The sequence below is a fragment of the Argiope bruennichi genome, chromosome 7 (genome assembly GCF_947563725.1).
Source record: "Argiope bruennichi chromosome 7, qqArgBrue1.1, whole genome shotgun sequence".
Lineage (NCBI taxonomy): Eukaryota > Metazoa > Arthropoda > Arachnida > Araneae > Araneidae > Argiope > Argiope bruennichi.
In genome coordinates this window covers 6,949,362-6,975,722 of record NC_079157.1, presented here as the reverse complement: position 1 = coordinate 6,975,722, position 26,361 = coordinate 6,949,362, and the positions used below count along the sequence as shown (strand labels likewise).

Here is a 26,361-nt window from a genome sequence, read left to right as displayed (position 1 = left end):
TGGTGCAAGACTCAAAATTTGTAAAAGAGAGTTTAAATATTGGAAATGTGAAAACACGATTTTGAGATCGATTCTACCACAGCCCTTCAATGGATCAGACGAGACGATACTTGGAGCGTTTTTTCCGCAATCGAGCGAATGAAATTCGGAAGCTGTCAAATATAGACGACTGGAGACATATTCCGGGACCATTAAACCCCGCCGATTTTCCCTCTTGTGGATGTTCTGTTTTGAAGCTTCTGAGTTCTAAATGGTGGGAGAGATCCAAATGGTTACTCGTACGCGAGGATTTAGGGCCAGAATGGAATCATCATACTAATAAAGAAATTGTCTCTGTAGAAAAATGTGGCAAATCAATTAGTCTTGTAAACCACTCACCTGCTACTGCAAGTCTTTTCTCTCGTGTTTCTAATTACTCTAAAATCATAAAAAAATTGGGTTGGATTTCAAGATTTCAGCATAATTCTAAGACCGAAAAGGAATGCAGAAGAGAGGGATGTTTGACTACATCTGAAATAAATGAAGCAAAATGTCTTTAGAGATGAGGTTTGAAGACCCTCAATGTCGTAAGAGATGAGGAGAGTATTTTAAGGATTAAAACACAATTAACTGAGAAGGACGCCTTGCGAAATTTTAGATACCCCATTCTTCTTCCTGGAAAACATAAGTTAGTAGAGCTTTTTATCAGAGAAGCTCATATGGAAAACTCTCAAGTTGGAGCGCAGATTCTATTATCAAAATTGCGAGAAAATTTCTGGATTATAAAAAGAGAAATTATCAAATGCTTAAGATGCAAGAGATACAATTCCAGGAACATACAGATTCAACCTATCAGTTTGTCTCAGGACAGAGTAAATGAATCAGCTGCGTTTGAAGTGAGCGGTGTAAATTTCGCTGGACCTCTTACGCTTAAGGGAGGTGAAAAATGTTGGATTGTTCTTTTCACGTGTGCTGTCTATCGTGCAATACACCTCTAACTGACGCTGTCATTTCATACTAGTTCCTTTCTCCATTGCCTTCGGCGGTTCATAGCCAGCCGAGGCCGATCAAATATTATTTACAGCGATAATGGCACAAATTTTGTAGGCGCTGAAAATTTGCTGCAAAAACTGATCGAAAGAGAAACTTCTATCCAAAGAATAACATGGAAATTCATAGTACCCTCAGTACCTAGGTGAGGTGGGTTTTGGGAACGGATTGTACAAATAGTGAAAAAACTTCTCAGACGTGTTCTAGGGAATTGCCTGCTTGTACTATGAAGATTTAGTTACTATCTTATGTGATTGTGAAGCGGTCATTAACTCCAGTCCTCTTACGTACTTATCCGAAGATCCCAATGACATCGTTCCGTCAATGTTTATACAAAATATTCCGACGATAGGAGTGCGCGCTTTAGATAAACTCGACACTACCGATGTTAAAAGGCCTCTGAAATATTGATGTGAATTATTATGAAGTAAAACCTGGAGAAATTGTCTTAATTCAAGATGAATCAAAGAAAAGATTTATGTGGCCAATGGTTAAAATTCTTGAGGTTTATCAATGTAAGGATAAAAACGTTAGAGTAGTGCGATTGAAAACACCACGCGGTGAGATTGTACGTCAGCACCTTGTACGTCAGTTCATCGGATTTATCCACTTGAGATAAAGTGTACAGAAGATGAAAGCCCTCTTAGTGAGAAACCTCTTACAAGAGGTAGAATTGTAAAAGTGCCTGCAAGATTTTTGAGGACTTGAACAATGCTAATTACTTTGTTATCCAATGCTTATTTACCTTTTTTGTTGTTTGATTATTAACGAATAATCAAAGATGGGAGTGCTCGGTAAATATCATAATCTAAATCTGTTAAAAGACATTTGGCAGACGATTCCTTCTCAGACATTTGATGACTGCTACTACTTTTATTTAATTAAAATATTATTAAAATGAAAAAGCAAACGATGTTTTCTTTGATAAACATATTTTATTAATATTTTTTCGTTTATTTTTTGTATAATAGCTGATATCAATTGTAAAACTTTTGGAATCTGGTAATGTTTGTAAAATATGCTGTTCAGTTGAAAAAAATAAACGAGCCGATGGAATTCTAAACTGCTTGAAGTAATATTTTAGTTTTGTAGAATTTAAGATGATCTGCAAGCTATAGTTTGAAGCTTAAGAAAACGGATAATTTTCTAGAAAGCATGCAAAAAATAACATCTTCAAATGAATCACTAAAATTCCCAATACTTTCAATTTATAAAAACTAATTTTTTTTCTTAAAATAAGATTTATATTGAATTAAAAATCAATATATATATTAGCTGATTAATATTATGTGATTTAAAAAGGTACTTTTTTTATATGCGTAAATATCATATTCCAAATTTTTTTGTTTCATAAATGTTTAATATTTTAGATTTATTTATGCATACCAGAATTTAATTCCTCTATTAATCTTATATCAAAATCAGAATTTTGATAGAAAGAAGCCAAACTAAATCTGTAAAGGTAATATAATGAATTCTTTATAATTATACTCCGGATGCAATAACTTAAAAGAAACTTGTACTAAAAATTTCTTATATCTTGGATATTTTAACTATTTTCCCACATGCTTATAAATTTGCTCAAAATGCTGAAACTTCCACTCTTATCATGCACAGAAGTAAAATCGTTTAAAGACAATTTGGATTTTAATTTAAAGAGAAAAATTATTTTTTAATTTAATATAGAAATCTTTGTTCATTCTAAACTAGTGCGATGGAATTTTCAATTAATATTGTAAAAAAATCAAATGCTTATTTTTGTATAGTATTTATGTCGTATTTTTTTCAACACTGTTACATTTTCTCAAGAAATTTGTCTTTTCTCAGTTTTATGGAAGCTTAATATTTTCTCATTTTGATTTTCCAACAATTATTCAAGAAATAAAAATAGTCTGTTCATAAGCAATCATTATTGTAATATACTAATGTATATTAGTTAATCAAACCGTTAACAAAATGAAAGACATTGCTCCAGCTTAAAAAAAGGCTATAATATTGTTTTAAGTAATTAAAATGATGCCAAGTCAGTGGTGAATATTTTTGGGGTATTGTGTAAAAAGAAAAATATTGAGGATGATGAAAAATCTTAAAAACCTATAGAATTTATAGTTTATATAATAGATTATATAACTATATACTATTATAAAATTTTATAAATACATTACTTTTTAATAATGTCGATCAAATTATTAAAAAAAGACAAATTCTATGAGAATATAGAATAAAATGTAGAAAAATGGAATGGAAGGATAAATGTTACTGTTTTAAAATTATGATAATTACTATGGATGAATATCTTTTTAAAACAACTTCCATTGTCTCCATTACAAAAATATGAAGAAAGGTTAATTTCTAAAAATAATTTGGTATTGATCCAATTTCCCTTCAGTAAAGGTTTTAAGACTTAATTACACAAGTAGGTTGAAACTGTCTGACCGACTTCATGGTTTAACTTACATTTATCAATTATGTCAATAAATGAAAATAGACAGCAATGAATTGAAGACAGATTTTATTTATTAAAGAAAAAAGGATGAATGGGGAATGAAAAATGTGAGAAGGATTATAAAATATATTTGTAGGAAAAAAACAAGTATTTTAAAAATCAAAGCAATTTTGTACATTTTAAATGCAACTGAAAGAACTTCCCGTGCCATTATATTCATAGAAGAAAAAAGTAACCATTTCGCATATCAAAGACCAGTAGAATTTGGATATGCATAATATAATTGGAAACTTCTAAAGAGATGAAGACAACTTGGAACATAGAAACTGAATTTAAAGAACAAAGAAAATGCAAGATAATTTTACAAATTGAATATATTATATTCCACACGATATTTATAAAAGCAGATAATCTGCACATTCTGATAAGGCCTTAAAGGGGATGAAATGGGAGCAAAGCCCTTTTAGATTTTTCTACCATAACTTCAGAAAACATCTTTAGAAAGAAATACCTTATATCATCTTAAATTTTTTTAAAAATTAGTCTTTCAGTCAAATCAATTATATGCATCTTCACGTAATTTTTCATTCACTCTTAATTTTTCAATGTTCATTAGAATAAAACTTAAAATAATTCTATTCTTTCGCCAAAATGTTAAACATATAACCTTATTTTCATGTTTATTTTTCGTATACGTTTTTGCCAGTGTTAAAGTTAAGTTGCTGTCTATTGACTTTTTCCATATTTGCTTTTATTATATAGAACAAAACAAAATAATTTTAATATACTTGTAAATTAATTCACTATTATACACTGTATTTTATAATTTTAATGTGCCCAGATCATCATTATCACATATCATTTCTTTTTTCCAGCTATTGTTATAGTTTTTTGCTTGATGGATTAAGAGCATATTGATAGCTTGCAAGTGAGAGAGGAGTATTGAAGATAACATACATGAAAATTTAAGTTTTTTTTTTCTTTCTCAAGAGTTAAGTCGAACTAGGTATAACTTTGTAAACAATGGGAACTAGGGACGGATGGCACATTTTCAATAACAATATTTCACATATATTACTTTGTACTAGCATGTTCAATATTTACAATTATAGCATAACTTGAAATATTACAATTTGATAGTAATTATTAGGGTATTAGTTTATAAACTATTTAAAATAGAAAAAAAAATCCACTCTTTCTTTAAGTAAGGAAGAAATGAGACACAGCTTTAAAAGTTAACAGAATATAAGCTTAGCCTAAAAGTAGCATGTTTGTATTAATAAGATTTTATAGAAATAATCTGTTGAAAATATCATAAGTGGTTGTTTGTTTCCTGTACAAGTTCGTAATTCCTAACCAGTAACTTTAGAAATGATACATCAATATTTCTATCATTTGCTTAATTGCTGAAATATAACGAGTTTGCAAGCAATATTAAAAAACTCAAAACGAGACATTTTGCCATTTTTACCAGACAATAGTTTATTTAACTTATCGTTTTTAAAAGCTGTTTAATAAAGTGTATCATAAGGAAACTTTCTTTTCTTTTCTGAAAGATGCCACATAAATGGATGAAAGTTGACTTTGACAATAAAAAAGTTCTACATCATGTGTATATGCAATACGAATCGTCGTGTGTGTGTGTGGGGGGGGGGGGAGTAAAGAATTGGCAAAGGTAATAAATATTTTTAAATCAGTCCTGGAAAGAAACATGATAATGGATCCAATAAAAATACTTATGCAAAGTTACAGATGTTACTTTATTTAAAAAAAAATAATAATAATAAAATTACAAGCATGTAAAGTTCGATGCATTTGTATACGTCAGTAAAAGCATAATTAAATAAGACTTCGGGGGAAAAAGTGTACGAAAAAAAAAAAAAAGTCATCATTTATATTACAGATAGGTCAACAAATTTTTCTTTTAAAAAAATTTATCATATCAGATGTTTTACATTTTAAAAAATATAGAACATCCCGCTGGCTTACAATTTCTCTTTCGTATGCTCCAGTAAATGTCTTTTCGAATTTCCCAGTTGAGAAAAGGCTTTATAACACAGGTCACAGATACACGGTCTTTCTTTAACTGTTTGCTTAAAATGCTTTGATGACAAAACGCTTTATTTCATATACACAAACATGGGTTCTTCTTCGTGTATGTTTTTAAAATTCTCATTAGAGAAAACGCGTTACTGAAGATACTACACACAGATTTTTTCTCATGCATCAATAAATGTTTCCTAAAAGTGTTTCGTCAAGAAAATACTTTATTACACACATGGTTTTTCTTTTGTATGGGTCAGTAAATGTTGTTTTAAATTTCCATTCATCGAAAATGCTTTATTACACATATTGCAAACATACGGTTTCTCTTCTGTATTGGTCTGTGAATGTCTGTTCAAATTTATCAGTAAAGGAAATGCTTTATTACACACATCACAGACATAGTTTCTATTTTATATAGGACCGTAAATGATGCCTTAAATTTCCCTTGCGAGAAAAAGCTGTGTTGCATACATCACAAACTTACGGTTTCTCTTTTGTATGGGTGAGTAAATGTATTTTCAAATTACCCTTTAAAGAAAACGCTTTATTACACAGATCACAGACATACGGCTTTTCTTTTGTATGGGTCAAAAAATGTAGTTTTAAATTGCCCTTCCACGAAAATGCTTTATTACACATATTGCAAACATACGGTTTCTCTCCTGTATGGGTCACAAAATGTCTTTTCAAATTTATCAGCAAACGAAATGCTTTATTACACACATCACAGACATACGGTTTCTCTTTTGTATGGATCAGTAAATGCTGTTTTAAATTTCCCTTCTGAGAAAAAGCTTTGTAGCACACATCACAAACATACGGTTTCTCTTTTGCATTGGTCAGTAAATGTATTTTCAAATTACACTTCTGAGAAAACACTTTATTACACATATTGCAAACATGTGCTTTCTCTTTTGTATGGGTAAGTAAATGAGTTTTCAAATTGTTTCGGTAAGAAAACGATTTATTACACACATCACAGACATACGGTTTTTCTTTTGTATGAGTCAGCAAATGTTGTTTTAAATTTCCCTTCAGCGAAAATGCTTTATTACACATATTGCAAACATACGGTTTCTCTCCTGTATGGGTCTGTAAATGTCTCTTCAAATTTATCAATACACGAAATGCTTTATTACACACATCACAGACATATGGTTTCTCTTTTGTATGGAACAGTAAATGCTGTTTTAAGTTTCCCTTCTGAGTAAAAGCTTTGTTGCACACTTCACAAACATACGGTTTCTCTTTTGTATGGGTCAGTAAATGTATTTTCAAATTACACTTCTGAGAAAACGCTTTATTACACATATTGCAAGCATGAGCTTTCTCTTTTGTGTGGGTCACAAAATGTCTTTTCAAATTTATCAGCAAACGAAATGCTTTATTACACACATCACAGACATAAGGTTTCTCTTTTGTATGGATCAGTAAGTGCTGTTTTAAATTTCCCTTCTGAGAAAAAGCTTGGTTGCACACATCACAAACATACGGTTTCACTTTTGTATGGGTCAGTAAATGTATTTTCAAATGACCCTTCTGAGAAAAAGTTTTATTACACATATTGCAAAAATGTGCTTTCTCTTTTGTATGGGTAAGTAAATGAGTTTTCAAACAAGTCTGTAAAGAAAACGCTTTATTACACACATCACAAACATACGGTTTTTCTTTCGAATGCATCTTTAAATGTGACTTTAAATATTTTGCTGTAGAAAATCCTCGATTACATACATCACAAACATACGGTTTCTCTTTTGTATGGGACAGTAAATGTACTTTCAAATTACACTTCTGAGAAAACGCTTTATTACACATATTGCAAACATGTGCTTTCTCGTTTGTATGGGTCAGTAAATGTCTCTTCAAATTGTTTCCGTAAGAAAACGCTTTATTACACACATCACAGACATACGGTTTTTCTTTTGTATGGGTCAGTAAATGTTGTTTTAAATTTCCCTTCAGCGAAAATGCTTTATTACACATATTGCAAACATACGGTTTCTCTCCTGTATGGGTCTGTAAATGTCTCTTCAAATTTGTCAGCGCAGGAAATGATTTATTACACACATCACACACATACGGTTTCTCTTTTAAATGGGACAGTAAATGCTGCTTTAAATTTCCCTTGCGAGAAAAATCTTTGTTGCATACTTCACAAACATGCGGTTTCTCTTTTGTATGGGTCAGTAAATGATCTTTGAAATCTCCATTGCGGGAAAAAGCTTTGTTGCACACATTACAAACATACGGTTTCTCTTTTGTATGGGTCAGTAAATGTTGTTTCAAATTATCCTTCCTAGAAAAAGCCTTATCACACACATCACAGACATACGGTTTTTCTTTTGTATGAGTCACTAAATGTCTTTTCAGATATATCAGCACAGGAAATGCTTTATTACACACGTCACAAACATACGGATAATCTTTTGTATGGGTCAGTGAATGTATTTTCAAATTATCCTTCCTAGAAAAAGCATTATCACACACATCACAGACATACGGTTTTTCTTTTGTATGGGTCACTAAATGTCTTTTCAGATTTAGCAGCAAAGGAAATGCTTTATTACACACGTCACAAACATACGGTTTATCTTTCGTATGCGTCAGTAAATGTGTCTTTAAACTTGCAGGCTGAGAATACGATTCACTGCACATTTCTTTCATGAGCTAGAAAAAATCTCACCTTAAATTGCTTTGATTAGTAAATGACTCACTGCAAGTATAAGAAAGATAAGACTTCACTTTCACTTGTGTTAGTAAATGACTCTTTAAATCCTGCTTTCAAAAAAATCTTTGGCTTTTTTTTTTTTTTTTTTTTTTTTACTAATCTACATGCGAGATTTCTTTTCCATAAGTATAATGAAGCGTTGTTTCTGAGAAACGATCTGATTCACATTTCACAAATGAATTATTTTTATTTATCTAGTTAATACATTATTCTTTAAAATCTGAATTTGATAACATATTTCTATTGCATGTATAGCATAAAAAATTTTCATATCAAATATTCATATCGATGAAATTGTACTTGTTGTACTTGCGTTTAGATCATATAATTAACATTAGCTATTTCAGGCGACTGGCTTGTTCTCTAGAAATAGTAAGAGCGCTTATCTTTTCTATCTATATTTATAACTCGATTTTGATGGTGCCAAGATGAAAACTCTTTCAAATTCATATCTTTTGGAAAAATTGCTTTTACTATTTCAGAAACGGCATACTTGTACGGTTCATTGCTTCTACGCACCTAGGAAAAAAGAAAGAAAGAAAAAAAAACATCAGTGTTTATACTTGAAGTAAACAATAAGAATAACAAAAGCTTTTACAAATTGAATAAAAGCATATTTCACAACGGAATGCACTCATTATGAGAACAACAAATAGCACTTGTAGTGAAGAGAGAATCTTGGTGCTGTGTAGATGAAAACAACGGCCTTTGAGAAACATATTTTATTGAAATTAGTGATGTGGAATTTAGAAAGATTCCACATCACAAGACATACAAAACAACAAATTACACATACATGCTTAACATGGAAGAATAAAACATCACCCAGTTTCAAGATGGCTAGCGAACTATCACAAAGTAGTGATGTCTTACTTACTAACTGAAAGGTAGCATAGGAACTTTACAAATACTGCGTCTCCAAGTGCCATCTAGGGGCAGGTGTCGAGAATAGACACTAGATACCACTGGTCATACACTCTCATTTTTTACTTTTAGCGATCTCAGAAAAATCTAGTATTAATGTGAAATAATGAACAAAAAAGTTTTAGATGAATTCTCCACGGTAAAGAAATACAGCATTAAATAATTTATTGAAAATTATTTATAAAAACGGTTAAATTTAAGAGTAAGAAGGATATGTCATTTAATTCTAATATTTAAAACATGAATAATTGAATTTTAGGATGATATAAAAAATCATTTAGTTCGATAACATTTTCTAAAGTTAGAGGCGAAGCAATAAGAATTATGAAATATGCTTCAATCAAATTTAATAGTTCTAGAATAAATGATGTCCCCTTTAAAGCATTTACATTCAATTTCATTAGAGATAAAGAATTTCATTTAACACTAGCCGCCTTTGGCGACCAGTTGATTCGCAAATCTTAATATTCGCTTAAATTTTCAATTCAATATTTTATTAAACTAATTTTTTAATAGCTTCTTCATGAAAATATTTATAGGCTTCAAATTTTGATAGTTATATAATTCACCCAAAGTATTATAATGGCCTTAAGCCATAATGTGCTATATATCTTTCTAATTTCCTGTCAGCTAGTGAAAAATTTCAACTTTAAATTAAAGTGGAAATGATTAAACTGTAATTAATATAAAAACATGTCGCACTGAAGCCATGCATTTTTTTTTTTTAATATGAGAACTGAAAACAATGTCATTCAGCATCTAAGTCTTACGGTCCCTACAGAAAAATTTTCATAATTTTTAATATCAAAGAATTATCCTAGAAAAATTTCTCAGATACATCAAAAAATTCTGTTTTTAATTTTACTTTCAAAAGGATTTAAATGATGTTAGTAACAATATTTTATTTTATTTTGTTCTGTAAATATTCTTCAAAGAATTATGATATAAATATACTTCAAAAAATTATGAAATTTAAATTTTATACAGGCATTTGTTCTTAAGGAGTCATATTCTGCGACATATTCTTGACACTTCAATATTTAAATAAGTAAATGAAGTTTCTATGTTCTGCTATCAGATCAGATCGATTTCTCAAGTTTTGAATAGAATGAATATTTTCGTAATTTTAAGCCAAACACTCTTGAGAAACTCTGGGTGGGGGATATCATCTTTGAGACGGTCGATGAGGTGGTCTAAAGTCGCCGGTTTTTATTGGATAGTGATATTCAAATTTTCATATATAATTCAGTTTCAGCGACTGATTTAATTGATTGGAGTGTAACTCTTTTTATTTAAAATATTACCGCCTCAAGACTATTTTGTTAAATATGATTCACAGAGCAAAGGATCTAGATAAAAGCTAAACATTTCAAAATTTATTAGAACATTCAATGACTAAAGATACATAAAATATTATTATTTATTTCATTTAGACTATTTAACACATGTATTTTTATTATTAAGTTTACAAATTAGCCGTTGGGCAATGAAGTGAAAGATTATGTGTTAAAACGCGTTTGTTAAGCAGTATCCCCAGATTCTTCTCCAATCTCTGAAGCTTTTTAATATCTATTGAATGAACACTTTTGGCATTAGGGAATAAAGGCTTTGTTGCCAAAAATCCCTTCTCATCCCATTTTAATCAATCAATTGCTGAAAAAAATGGTTAAAATGATTTTTTTAATTAATTGAAAATAACTTAATTAATACAAAACATTGGTATCATTAAAAAGATAATTTCTGAACTTTAATTTGATATAAAAATTAATTGTTTTGCAGTAATAATTCCAGAAATTATTGCAAAAAACACCGAAATTTCGCTTAATTTTTAATTAATTAAACATAGTGGGTATGTTGTGATTTTTAATGAACTGCCCGGTTTTAAATACACTAGTTTTAATTTCCACAAACACAGCTACACTACAAAATTTACAAAACATAGACAATTGGGTAAAAGAAAACAGTATGGTGGAGGGATTCCACAGTTACCAGCCGAACGCATTCGGCGTTAGCGCAAGGGAAAAAAAGTCGACCTCAGGATGCAGGTCTGCCGTTCAACTACTTATCTTCTGTAAAACGCCACAAGGGGGCGCTCTCTGCTCAAGGGGAAAAAGAGGTGCTACAAACTTCTAATTAGAAATTCCAAAAAATCGCTCCGAGGTGCAAATTCCTGACCTCCAAGGTATACATGCGCCAAATTTGGTAGCTATAGGTCTTACGGTCTGGCCTGTAGAGCGCCAACACACACACACATTATGCTTTATTATAAGTACTGTTCGTCAACGGATTCTGAGCGACCACATTTCAACGATTCCATCTCATTAAGGGGTGAGACGCGGAACGATGAGCGCATTTCTGGTATTTCTTTTGACCTTGGGTTTCCCCCATTAGATACTTTTTAGTTCAATTTTTTTGCACGTATATGTGATTGTTGTGTTATTTTTGACAGCATTTTATTTTAACTCAAAATTTCGTATTGATATGGCTAGTTCAAGAGGTAAAAAAGCTTTCAGGAGTGGTGATATGAAGAAAATTTTATATAATATCATTAAATATTGTGACCAAGAAGCAGAAAACGGGGAATTATTTTTTTCTGTCGTACTTTCTTCGAAATGAGCCAGTCAAATTGCTGGCATTTCAATTAGCAACATTAAGAAGAACCGACGGGAAGCAAGAGATGAATTTCATCCAATTTTTGTTTCAACTGAAAAAAAAAAAAAAAAAAAAAAAAAAAAAAAACGTGAAAAGAGATGTTCTTGAAAAATCATCAACTAACGAATTCGATTGTAGCATCATAAGACGAACGGCGCATGATTTTTATATCAAGGAAAGAAAAATCCCTTCTTGGAATAAACTTCTTCCAGTTTTGAAAGAAACAATGAACTTTAAGTGGAGTAAGGAATATTTAAAGAAAATTCTACATAAAATTGACTTTATATGGAAAGATGTCAGAATAAACGGAAAATATTAGTTGAACGCTTAACATATAAAAAGCACTTTAATATAAAAAATATCATTATTATTTTGTAAAAAAAAAAAAAAAAAAAAACCTACCAAATTTTAAGAACAGAAAATTTTTATTTATTTTTCATAATTTAATGTTTATGCCTCTTCCATTAAATAACAATTGCTCTGAAATATTTTACTGTGCATTAGTACCTCTTTTCTTTCTGTATTATTATCTGTAATGTTTACGTCTCATAAAACCGCTATAGCCATAAAGAGACTTAACTTTCATTTTAAAAGCATGTAGTTCAGAATTTAGGAATAAATTTTGGAATCTAATAAACGAAGTACAGTATTCTCATTAAAAAAAAAAAAGTTGCATATCATTTTACATCGTTCTTTGGCTTTACCTACCTGTGTGAATCTGCATTTTCAACGATGAATGTAATTAAGACAACATATCGTTCCCGTTTCACAAACGGCCACTTAGAATCCAGCGCAAAATTAACAGTTAGTAATTGCATACCGAGATATTCAAGATGTGCGGATAGTATGCAGACTAAAAATTACAAGAACTAACTTTAGTTAAAAATGGTTTATATTCTAATGCATTTTGAATTGCTTGCTATTAAATGCAACATTTGATATCATTATATTTTTGGCTATTATTATTATGTTTGTAGTTATGTTGGTAAGTACATATTTCGTATTTATTATTAAGCTAAAATCAACATTGTCTGTTTTTTAGTCAACAGATTTACACCACTGGAGTGGACCAAAGCAGATTGAAAAAATTAGAAGTAGCCCATACCCTGGAACTGAAAAAGTCTGCAGACCTCTGTTCAAAATAGTTGATGCTAGTTTGGAGAAACTATATTACATAAACCCAAAAATAGTTTAAGTTTCATGTAAGGGGGGGGGGATTATGCAGATTATTTTTTTTAACAGGATAGTGCTGGATTGGTGTTTCTCTCGGTGCTATTTTATACAATTAAACTTTAGGTTCCACCTTGAAATTTTTTCTGATTCATTTAACACAATTCTTGTTACTCTATACATTATTACGCAATCGCCCAATATTGAAATATTAATAGAAACAAATGAAATATCCGCGTGTCTGTGACATTTGATATACAATCTTTACACAAATTTCAGATTTAAATCCAATTTTGAGCAAAATTTGTTCAGGGGAAATCCATCCGTCTGTTCATTATATAAGCTAACAAGGTAGTTCAAAACAAAGAGTCAGATAGATAAAACTGGGTATACAGATTTAACATCCATTTCGTAGACATCTGTCTAATTTTGAACTACGGGTCAAATCCAACTACGGGTTGACTAGCTGTCGGTCTGTAGTTCCAGAAACAAGTAAACGCAATCAACTCAAGTTCAAATACATTTTTAAAAATTTGTAGCAGATTACACTTGATGTTAATAGTATTTTTCAAATATTAATTAATTAATTAAATTTATCCAGTAATTTCTATTTGGTCAAGAAACTCTATATTGCCACTTAATATTGTAATTCTGTCATATGTATATACATATTTATATTAATTGTAATCTATACTTATAATAAAGCTCAATGTGTGTGTGTGTGTTGGCGCTCTACAGGCCAGACCGTTTGACATACAGCTACCAAATTTGATACATGTATACCTTAGAGGTTGGGAATGTGCACATGGGGTTTCTTTTTTCGAATTTTTAATTAGAATTTTAATAATTAATTAAAAACTCACTTTCCCGCCAAAAAAAATCTTCCATTATCCCCAGCGCCAAACGAGAAGGGCTTCAGTTTTTTTTTCTCCCAACAGTAATGAGGCTAGGGTTAAAATTTGTCGGCGGATTATTTCAATCGCTTCTGTTTATTTTCTTAATGTTTGATGCATTTAAAATTAAACATTGTTAATGAATCAATCTTTCAGATTCATTCTGAAGTACTTTTGAATTAAAATAAAACAGAATAAAGGAAATTAAAAAAGTCTAATCCGCATAGCGTTACCCCAACTGGCGTAGAAAAAATCACGTATTTGCGTTACGTAACCGGCGAAGAAAATTCATGCATGCGCATTCTGTTCTGATTGTTGCCATGACAACGTTATCAATGGATGATTTAAATTATTTTTGGGTTAGTTGCATGCTTTTGTAAGTAAATTGTATTTATGTTAGTTATATATTTTTTGTATATGCTTATAGTTTTAAGTACATTGTTTTTTAAGTAGTTTTTTTAAAACCTGTTTTCAACCGTTTATTTTAAACGATTCGTTTTATTTTCTTAGTGTTTGATGCATTTAAATTTAAACATTGTTAATGAATCGATCTGCTCATAATGAATCTAAGAAAATTTTGTTGACTAACTCTTGAGATATTACATAGATTTAAAAAGATATTCTTTAGTGGCCATAAAGTTTAAACGCTGAGTGACTCTATTTTCAGTAATCAGATTATAAAAAAATGCTTTGTTTCAGTAAAAAATATTATTATATTAATTGAAGATAAATTCTTTCCACTTTAATTTAAAGCATAAATTCTACGGGTGCTAACAGAAAATGAGAGAGATACATATTACGTTATGACTGAAGGCCTTTATAATATTATGAATGAATTATATGATAATCAAAATTTGAAGTTTTAAAATATTTTGATGAAGAAGCTATTAAAGTAGAAATTGCATAAAATATTTAATTATTAAAATTTTAACGAACATTAAGATTGGCGAACCGGCTGGTCGCCAAAGGCGGCTAGTTATTTAATAAAAAGTAACTAAAATAAATTTTTTTGTTAACCTAAACAGGAATTGATTTAAATGTTTTTTTTAAAAATATATTACTTGTTTTTCAATCAGTTGACAGAAAACACATCTAAAACACAAATTCGATTTTTTTGGATCTATTAACGCTTGCAAAGGATTAACCGCCAAATAACTCGCGAAGGATGACACGATAGATCAGAAAAAATGCCAAATTCATGCCAAAAGTTAATATTTAGTGCTATTGTTCGCCACTGCCATGGAAGGCGCTTCCTTGCATAACAAGTTTATTCGAGAGTAGACGAGAAAGTTTTGGGGGAACCATTCCCTCTGGTTTGTTATTCTTTTAAGCTCGAAATCATTATTTCTTACTTGATAAGTTTGTCAGTTGATATCTCATTATTATGTGATAAAGGAAAAAAACTAAAATTGGCATGTATCCCAAAACATTAAAACAATAATTAATTAATTACTAGGGTTTAGTCTTAAAGGGTCGTGTATAAAAATTCGAAAAATGTAACACAGATTTTTTTGTTTTACTTTGTTTTTAGAAACAAATAAACAGAGCTAGAACTGCTTGAACTACTACTAAACGTTAAAATATTGTAATACACATGATTCTATTAAGGTCTGCATCTTTATATTTGTTTAAAATTAGAATGTCAGTTTTACTGAATAAGTTTTAAATCTCGTAACTACTTGCAAAGTTACAATGATTTAAAAAAAGAATAAATGCACACTATTTTTTAAAAATATTGATAAAAAATTTAATTGATTAAAATTAAAAAAACAAACAAACGTGGTTGTATTTTACTTCATAAATTTACTCTTATATTTAGTGTTAACATGTTTAATTCTGTTGAAAAAGCACTTACATTTTTAAAGTCATTCATATTATTATTATTTTGTTACAAAACAGTAAAATAATATTAAGAATTAGTGCAGTTATCAACAGTTCTGAATAATGTATATTTAGCATTAATATGTGTATCATTGAAATATTTCATGGTTAATTTGATTTAATCACATTAATAAATTAGTGTTTAGTCTGTTATTGTCAAATTGTTGATTATGAAACATTTGCATAACTTTGCAGATCCTGTAATAAGAATGCATTTTATTTCAAACTTAATTTGATGGTCCCTTTTAGTGTTAATTTAAAGCTTCGAATTTATTTGTTTTTTAAAGTAAATTAAAATGAGAGGCTAATTCATATCTCAATGAAAACAAGTCACTATATATTCTAAATTTGCATATGATTTAATTACTGAAAATATGATTTGCAATTGCATTTCAATATTTGCTAATCTCTGTCTAATGCAACACAATTATTAATGTGCAGCATTTATACAATTGGTGTGAAATGAAATTAGAAAAGTGAAAAATTCTATATTCTAACCAATAAAAGAAATAGGACTTAATTTTTTAAAAATGTATTCTTATAAACATATATATATTAAAATTTGTATGAAATGTTTGTATAATTTTAATAAAATACCAAAAAAATGACATAAACTCCTTTACTTATTAATTATTTTCTGCACTTAGGATGAAAAACAAATTACTAAATGTAGAACACTAAATAATAATAATAATTTTTGTATATAGCAAAAGTAGTGGTAGTAGTAATGATGGAAATAATTTGCATTGTATACAGACAGCATTTTTTATGAGAAATTTCAAAAAGGTGCAAGTATACATTTATCATACAAGTTTGCATATTCTGTCATTGATTAATTTTAGAAAATCAAGGGAAAAAATGCAATCATATAACTCATTCATTTTTAAACTACCATACGTCTTTCTCTCAAAACACAAAATAAATATGATAATGTCCGGGCCACAATAAATATGATAATGGTATAGTAGCCAAATAATTAATCATTTCACTGAGTAGCTAGTATTTGAATTAAAAATCCAATCAATAACATATAAAAAAATAAAGCCAAAATTAATTGTGGAAAATGACTCATTAAAAGTACACATAAATAAGTCTTTATGACTTGATATGATGATGGTCTTTTAAGAATCATTAAATAGAAATCTTTAGTTAAAAAAAAAAAAGATTTATCTTTAAAAAAAGTATCAGATGTAATACATTTTAAACATTTTATATATATATATATATATATATATATATATATATATATATATATATATATATATATATATATATATATATATTATCTTTCTGCCCAGGTGTAATAATTAATATGAAAGACATGCTTGCAGTACCTTTCTTTTTACCATATAATGAAATTATTTCTCATACAGAATAAAATGACAAGTAATTTTAAACATGCAATCCCACTCAACATCAAGCATTTTTTGTAAACATTTTCAATTGCAACAGAGAAAAGGCATATTCTTTAAATTTTCTCATAAAAAATTCTGTCATAAAAACACTTTCACCTTACTTGAATAACGTTCACAGTTCAACAAATACAATTTAAAAATTTTAAAGAAATGAAAAGCAACAAAATTGCATATTTTAATGAATGTTTTTATCTAGCAGAATGCAAGATGCATTAAATTCCTGGTTTTTATGTGGGATTTATTTATACAACTGAAAATAATCTCTTTTTTTAATGCCATGTTTACCACACTGCATAAAAACCACAAATTATCATTTGATAACTTCATTAACCACCAATGAAATAATTTTATATTATAGAAATAGTTGCACAATACATTTGTCACTAACATAAGTAAACTTCAAAAATTATGTGGCCATAATATTTCAGGTGAATAAAGTAAGTTCTCAATGTACCTTATATGTTGAATAATTTGAAAAAAGTGATGTGGAGGAAATTAAAGAAAGATATTTTGTAAATAAAGACAACTGGAAATATATCTAATCTTATGCCTGCTTACTAGACATGAACAGCTTCACAAATAGAAATGTATGATAAATTGTACACAGTTCAAAAGATTTGAAAATTGTGCCAGCCACGTTTGAGGCACAGACTGCAATGCTTGCATCCATACTTAATATAACACTTAAAAATTCTGTTTAATGAAAATACAGCAATTAATTGTAACAAAAATGTATACCATATAATTTTGTGATGCATGCTAAAAGTAAAGGTTAAAAGAACTAATAAAACAGATAAAGAAAATAACGTGTTATTTAATTGCATATATTCAAAAAACTAGCATATTTAAAAATAACTGGATATAGATTCAAAATATACCAAATCCATACGATTAATTCAAAAACTAGTGTAAAACATTTTCTTTAATAATAACACACTTTAATAATATTTATAAACAATTAAAAGCAGGTTTATGATTTTTACCAAATTCAGACAGTCTCATTTGAAAATGACTGAAAACAGACTTTAATTTTTTAAGTACACATTAAAATTATATTTATAAATTACAGAAGAAAAAAACTTAAAAGGTTTCAAACTGTTATTATGAAATCATTAAGACTTTTGACATTGGATTTGACACATTAATAAAATATAAATAGTAATTTTTGCTGGATAGTTATGAAGTTACTTTTTTTTTTCTTCTCAATTACTATATCAGTTTTCTCAACAGATTGAAAGCTTTGCATTATATTTGTTAGTGGAGGCATAGTAATATTATTGCATGATTTTTTTTTTTTTTTCTGAAATAAAAAGGCATTCTGCTGCTTGAGATTTTTTTGAGAAGCATGAATGTATTTTTTTCTCTTGCATCCTTCCTAGATGCATATTTGTATTCAGTCCAGCATGAATTCTTTAGCAATATGCCCATAATGTACAACAATTCATATAAGAGGCAGAAAAATATTTCACATAACCTGCAGTTACAACAACAGTTTATAAAACATTCTCAAAATTTTGCAGAAGTATTTCAAATGTTGCACTATCTTTCACAGTTAAAACAGTTCTCAACATCTTATATACTAAGGCTAGATTTTGCATACCTTTGATTTCGTTAAAATTTTGTACCACACTTAGTTAAAACATGCCAAATTTAAAAAAAAAAAAAAAAAAAAAAAAACACCATATCATACATCTGTCTCTACCATGCATTACAGAAAAGATGTCCCATATCAGACATAAAAATATTTGGTTTTAAGACTTCTATCTTTTCTTTAATTTTGGAAGAAAAAAAAAAGAAAAATCGTGTTTTTATCAGTTATATTTGAATTACAATATACTGCTGAAAAACATACTTCTGCATCAACGGTAACTAATAAAGTCAATAGTTTAAAACTATAGCTATTCAAGTCGTGTGTCAGTGCAACTATCATCAATATTTCTGTGTCAAATTTACAATAAGTAATTTTTAACAAAGATTAATTATAAAAGAATTGACAAAAAATTTCACAATTATGAAACAAAATGTTCAAGTTGCGAATCTTCATGTTCGATGAAAAATGAACTTGAAAACATTGAAATAAATTATAATGAAGAACCTATTCCCCTGCCAGTCCAGTCATTGTTAACATATTCATGTGCACATCATGAAGCAACATTTAATGAATTTGTTGCTCTTTTAAAGCATAAGAAGATCCATGCCAGATCCAAAATCCCCAAGCTACTATTCCATCTGCAGAAAATACTTCTCTATTCAATATTTCAGAAGGAAAGAAAAAAATTGTTGTCCAAATTTCAAAGAAATATTTCACTGTGGTGAGTGTAAAAATGTATTTTTTATTAAAAATCAACTGTATATGCATATTAAGAAAATCCATCCTAATTTAATTAAAAGGAATGAAAGTTTAACTTTCAGCTTTTGGAATGATTTTAAAAATTGGAAGATAAAAACTGAATTACAAACTTCAGCATCCTATATAAGAAAGCACTATTCTTCTACAGTACAATGTATATGTGTTACTGTAATGGATATTTCAGTTTTAAGGGAACTGAACCATATAAAGAAGTAACTATACCAAGTTGGTAACTATATAAGTAAGTACAACTCTATAAAGTTGGCTGGATCATGCAAAATAAATTTATATAGCCCATCTTTCCTATCTATTAAAAGCTGTAAAGAGTCAGACGAGTTACATATTAAATATTTTTTCACACACGTAAGACACAACTTTGACATTCTATGCTATGTGAAAGAGAAAAGAAGAAATAGCTGGTCAATTGATTACAGGTGTCTGACTTTCACATATTTTAAACAACAATACAGACACATTTTTTAAGAACTAAGCGTTTAGTCGTAACAACAGCTCAGGATATCGGAAATATTGTATCAGTATCAAATAAATGGAGACACCATTAGAAATGAAAATAATATTCCATTTGTGGAAACATGGATAGATGAAGTGTTGGCATTAGATCAGAATCAAATATTAATGCATAAATTACCATTAATAAGGGAAGAAAGCTCTGAATTTCCTGATTTAGGAAAAGATTATTTTAACTTGGGCTTATGAATGAAGCCCAGGAAGTAAGTTTTAAAATATATGGAAATGAAGCGTTGTGCATTGACACATGTCATCAATAAATATAATACACAACTGAGCAGCCTGCTAATTAAAGATGATAATTTGGAAAGCTTCTCTATTGCATTTTTGCGTTGCAACAGGCAACATGAAACAGTTTTCATGTATTTTTTTTAAAAAGTAAAAGTTTGGATTGGTAACATAAAAGTTAATGCCTTTATGTCTGATTATTTTAAAGCCTTCTTTAATGTTTGGTGTGCTTTTTTTCAATAAATCTGAACTTCTACATTTTGTGTGACTGGCATGTAATAGAGCACAAAAGGAAAGTTTAACATCTGGAACAACTAAAATAATAAATGAAAAAATCCCAGAAATTTTAAATAGATTATACGAGCTGATTAATTAAACTGATGAGGCCACATTCAAAACTTTATTAAATATATGTAAATCTAAAATCTTTTCGGATGTCGACACATATACTATCGGTTATTTCAAAAATAACTTTTGTAACGGAACAGGGCAGTGGGCAGCTTGCTATCGTATTGATGACAAAATCAACATTAATATGACTGTGGAAAAATGGCACAAAGACGATATACAATAGCGATCTGTAAGGAAATTGCGGTGGACGATTAGGTAAAGCTAGATATAATTTACTTAAAAATAGAAGGCTCAAATTATTATATAGACTGACCTTTGTTCAAAGAAGAAAAAACTATAATAAACAGAAATTAATTAGGAACACTTCTTACCTTAATGTGGATTACCAGGTTGCCGCCAATATGTTTATTTTTCGTCTTGCTAAATCTAACTACTGCTAATCTCCGCACACTTCTCTCTGGCAAACCATGCGTGAAGTGGTATGCGCAATAACGTAATTTTTACGGCGTACTGATGTATTGTCACGGATGTCTCATGACGCAGTTTGGAAAAGCTGAGGGTTTTTTTTTTTTTTATCTAGAAATTATTTTCGCTTCTGTTTCTAAAACTAACTCTCGGCCTAGGTGGCAATAAAAAATTGTCTGAAAAAAAAATTAAGGACAAGAAATAATGCATGGCAAATATAAATTAATGAATTAAAATAAACCAAGAAGGAGGGTGCATGCACGATTTGCTTATAACTTTAATGCTCTCTTTTCATGCAATTTTGAGTGAAAATATGAAATTACAGAATAAATAATGAAAAGAAAGTGATAATTGAGAAATATAAAGAAAAAAGATTATGTGCGAAATTATATTAATAATTAATGAAAAATTTGCTTAAAAGATATCAAATTGAAAGGAAGAGATAAAAAAAATATTACTTATCCTTTTTTCTCATTTATTAAAGCTTAATTGTAAATTTATTTCCTCGAATTGTACATTTTTTTTCTAGAAATCGTCAAATAATTGATATAATTCTATACTTCTTTGAAGACAATACTGTAATCTTATAATTAACAGAAGCTTTAGTAATTTTATGTTACTGAATAGTTTCATTAACATAAATATTATTCATCTTAAAAATATTTCTTGGTATAGGAATTATTTCCAGTGAAACCAAAGAAATATTCTATAATAATTTTCGAAATCCAGAGAGTTTTTTTTAATTAATTATTTCATAATTCTGTATTGAGAAATAAGGCAATCCTTTGAATATCTTTCCATTCCATTCGCATCAACAGATCCTGGAAAGATTCTTAATAGAAGATAATAATGTATACAATTTATGTAAAAAAAAAAAAAAAACTATAAACAGTACTGAATATACACTGTACAATTGATAAATTTATAATTTTTTTTCTCTCGCTCGAAATACTTTCTTTTCGAAATTCGAAATACTTTCTTCCAATCCAGAAGAAGAAAAAGTAATAATAACAATAAATTGATCAGATGAAGGAATTCCCCTTCTCTCTCTCTCTCTCTCCTTTTTTTCTTTTTTTTTGTTGGCCCAAATTAAAGATTATACTCTATGTAGGAAAAGAGGATGGGAAAGGAAGTAGAATTTTCAGAAGATTCTTCTAAGAAACAAAATCTAATATTTTCTCCATAAACTTTTACTTTTAAATAAAAAAGAAAAATGGCATTTCATTCACATTTTTTCCAAATCTAATGTAGGCGATAATAAATTAATACTCGACCATTAATTTCGTGGTCTCATGCTGATCTGTTCATTGGAAGCTGATTTTCACCTATTTTCCCGCCAAATAATGAATGGCATTGATTACATACATTCTGTGGGTATCCATGGAAGAAAAGACTCTATATAAAACTCTCCCTCTCACTTGAAGAAGGTGGAATGTTTATGACTCTATTTCCAGCTTTAATTGGTGTAAAAAATGGCTCCTTGTATACATTCTGATTTCAGAGTCGATAAGATGTTTCGAATTCGATTTTGAATCCACATTTCATTTTCTAACCTAAGGGGGCGAAAATGGGAAATAGATTTGATTTAAAAAAAACATCTTATATAAAAAACTATTATTTTATTGAATTCCTATTAACATATCAGGGAAATTAAATTCTGTCAAAATAAGAATTTCATTTCAATAGATTTAAAGTTGTTAACTTTTATTTATTATTTAAGATAAATTTTTATTTAAGTGTACACTATCATTTAAAAGCTGCGCAGAGGATTAAAGTTTTATATGTGTTAACTAAATATTTTACTTCCTAAGTAATTAATTATTAATGATTTCCTCCAATTATATATATTACAAATGAAATTTCTTACGAGTGAAATAATCAACAATTCAAACCTTTTTCTTTTTTTTTTCGTTAAATGCTAGCCATTTTTGTCGACCAGTTGGTTCTAAATGGTTCTAAAAAATCTTGCTTAATTTTTTTTCACTTATGTCTTTCCATGCTTCCCCAGGAAAAATCTTCAAACATTGATATATATATATATATATATAGATATTTTAAACTCTAATTTCTATTCTAATTAATTTACAAACTTTTATCGTAATTCAGCCCATATTACATTTGCACTTTCACACGCTCCGCGTGAAGGGATAGAAAAATGTCCAGCAAGCACATCCATTTAAAAGATCCCATAATTCCCTTGATTCCTATGTTTCGCTTATCGGAGTCGATATGCGTGAGAAATCCGTATCAGAATCTTAATAGTATATAAGCACTGTGAAAAAAATATTTTCCCTATCAATATCTCATGTTTCATAAGACCAGGGATGAGGGAAGAGAATCGAGCTGCACAGGAAAGAATGGCGGCTGCAAAAGAGAAAATGCGGGAAAATATTCGAGCTTGGTGAGAAGATATGCAAGAGTTCAATGCATTCGTCAAAAGAAAATGCGATGAATTTAAAGATCATATTGACGACAGTTGTGTGGGAAGAGTGAGAGATGTCCAAAATGTGGAAGAAGACGTCCAAAATGTCACAGAGGAAATTGAAGGAAACGGCGTGAGCCAAGTGGAAGAAGAAAAGGCAGAAGTTCGAATGGAGTCCGGTGTTTGCGAAAAGGTGCCTAGTGATGCTGAGGATGAATGAAATTTAATAAGGAGAAGCACGAACAGGGAGATTGTCAAATAATTGCAGTGCTGAAGCAGTCTTCTCCGAATGAGTCCCCTGATAATATTTAAATGAAAATTTTATTCCTAAAAATAACTGGCTAGAGTTATATAATTTTAATATTACTGAAAATTACGTTTTTAATGGTATTAATTTTTATAAACAAGTCAAGGACATTCCAATGGGAACAGCTTTCTCAAATGCTTTAACTAATATTTTCCTACATTACTATGATAAAAAAAATAATTAAATATAATTTAATAAACGGGTGGAGGTATATTGATGACCTACTTTTGATAAACTTCTTACTAATTGCTATCCAAAAGATTTAATTCTAACAGAAACAAATAAAAATCAACTTGAGGCTACCTTTCTGGATTTAAAAATCGAAATTGCTAATGATAAAACAATAGTTCGTATCTACAATAAAAGGGATGAATTCAACTTTAAAATAACAAAGCTTTGTAACTATCATTCCAATCTAAACTCTAAAATTTTCAAAAATTTAATTTTCTCACAAGTTAACAGGATCAAAAGGGTTTGCAATAATAAAAATTCCTATATTGAAGCATCAAATAACCTCATTAAAAATTTAATTAATAGTGAATTTCCTAGAAATAACAGTGATGTCAACTTTTTGATTAAACAAGGTATGGTTTGGGATTAATCCTTTACCTAAGATAAATAATAGAACTTTCCTTGCCTATTAGATCACGCAATAGATGGCACTGAGACCATACAATTGTTTTTTTACCTTAAATACGTTAGCTTGAAAGTCTTAAAAAGAGAGAATCACAATCGATAGCTTAAAATTTCTTTGCCTGCTGCTGTTATGTGCTTTCCTATTTGTGGTCATTACTGGTTTGAGTGTTATTATATGATATTTTTGTTATTTTATTTTTACTTATTAGTGAATATATTCTTCTAATTTGTTGTTTTGTATTTTCCTTCCTGTTAAAATAGTATATCTCTTGGGCCTAATTTCAGGGGATTTTCGGGTCACGACGAATCATTATTAGACTATCTTGTCTGTATTCCTTCACAGAAAAAAATCCCTTTTTTGAATCCCTGCGTGAGCGTGACCCTTGAAAAAAGTCTTCCGGCCGGATTCTTTTTTTATTTGGTTTAACTACTTAACTGTTTTATTTTCTTTACTATCTAATAAGATGACACCTGCTATTTTGAGAATATTTTCTTATTTTGATTCAAATGGAAATCCATTGAATACTTGATTTATCTATGTATTCGAAATAATTTTAATATTGAATTATAATGATTGTGAATGGCCTATTTTTTGCTTACAACTATCGAAATTCGATAAATCGATGCACGTATGGCACTCGGGCAAAACAGTTAAGAGGTTAATTTGATTTTTCCTATTAACTTGATTTTATTACTTTATATATAATATATAATCATAATTTTCCCAGTGCATATATACTATAAGATTATGATAGAGATTTCTTACACGTGTCGAGTTTGATAAGGGAAGCGTAAGGATCTTTTAAAAGAATGTGCTTGCTAGACATTTTTTTATTCTTTCACTCGGAGCGTGTGAAAGTGCGAATGTAATCATTTTTACAAAGGTTCTCTTGAATTCATTAAATGGAAAAGGTGGAATGGGATCAGGAAATAAGAGAATATTTTAGAATGAAATTATGGGCTGAATTGAACTAAACATTAGGAAATTAATGAAGTTTTAATTAGATTTTAAAATATATAATATCTCTAAATCTAAATTAATGTCCTAATTTTTATCTTAATTTAACTCATTTTAACTTCATTCTTATTTTCTGATCCAATTCCAACTTTTTTTATTTAATTATTGCTGCAGAAGCTCTCTAAAAATGCTTAAATCAGCTGTTCTCACGCTCCGAATGTAGGGATAAAAATCTGTCAACCTATACAAATTCTTTTAAAAAATACATATGTTTCTCTTATCTAAATCGAGCGTGTAAAGAAATCCCTATCAAAATCTCAGGGAGTATATCACGGGGAAAAATATTTGTGTCGCTCTTTTCTCTTTCCGCTCTTGCGTTGTGATGTAAACTGACGTATATCGTCGCTTCTTGCTTGTAAATAAATTATGCTTCAAGGGATGGAATAAAAGCGAAGTTTAAAAATTCAGGATGTCTTCTCTCTCTTCGACCTCAAAACTGCATTAAAATATATGTTTTTACATTATATATATATATATATATATATATATATATATATATATATATATATATATATATATATATATATATATATATATATATATATATATATATATATATATATAGTAGACTGAACAAAAATCCGAGTTTTTATTTTTACGTTAAATAAGGTATAATTAACACATTGTTTTTACTCTGGAAAATCAGCGGAAATGATAGTTTAGGTTCCACAGAAATGAGTATACGGCAGAAATTTTAGTGGCAAGAGCTCATTTGAAAGAATTTTCATTTTAAATAAACAAATAGATATAGATCTTCATTGTCTTTTATTAGTTCTGAAAATTAAGATAGGAGAAGTTAAATATCCGAGATTCGTTGATTGACCGCAGAGTGGATTATAAAGTGTCTGAAACGGAATCTTCTGTGTTGTTTT

At 29.1% G+C, this 26,361-nt stretch overlaps 1 protein-coding gene across 1 annotated transcript; it reads right to left on the bottom strand.

The window, feature by feature from the left end:
• Positions 1 to 5,280: 5,280 nt before the first annotated feature.
• On the bottom strand, positions 5,281 to 21,123 carry LOC129976577 (zinc finger protein 845-like). The gene is made up of 2 exons (XM_056090211.1): positions 21,013 to 21,123; positions 5,281 to 8,768 (listed from the first exon to the last, which is right to left on the bottom strand). The coding sequence occupies exon 2, from the start codon at positions 8,183 to 8,185 to the stop codon at positions 6,002 to 6,004; it is 2,184 nt and encodes a 727-aa protein (XP_055946186.1). The 5' UTR covers positions 8,186 to 8,768; positions 21,013 to 21,123; the 3' UTR covers positions 5,281 to 6,001.
• Between the last annotated feature and the right edge of the window lie 5,238 nt (positions 21,124 to 26,361).

What these genes read in the sequence shown, in the direction of transcription:
- LOC129976577 (XM_056090211.1), bottom strand. Translation starts at nt 8,185, where the DNA reads ATGAAAGAAATGTGCAGTGAATCGTATTCTCAGCCTGCAAGTTTAAAG.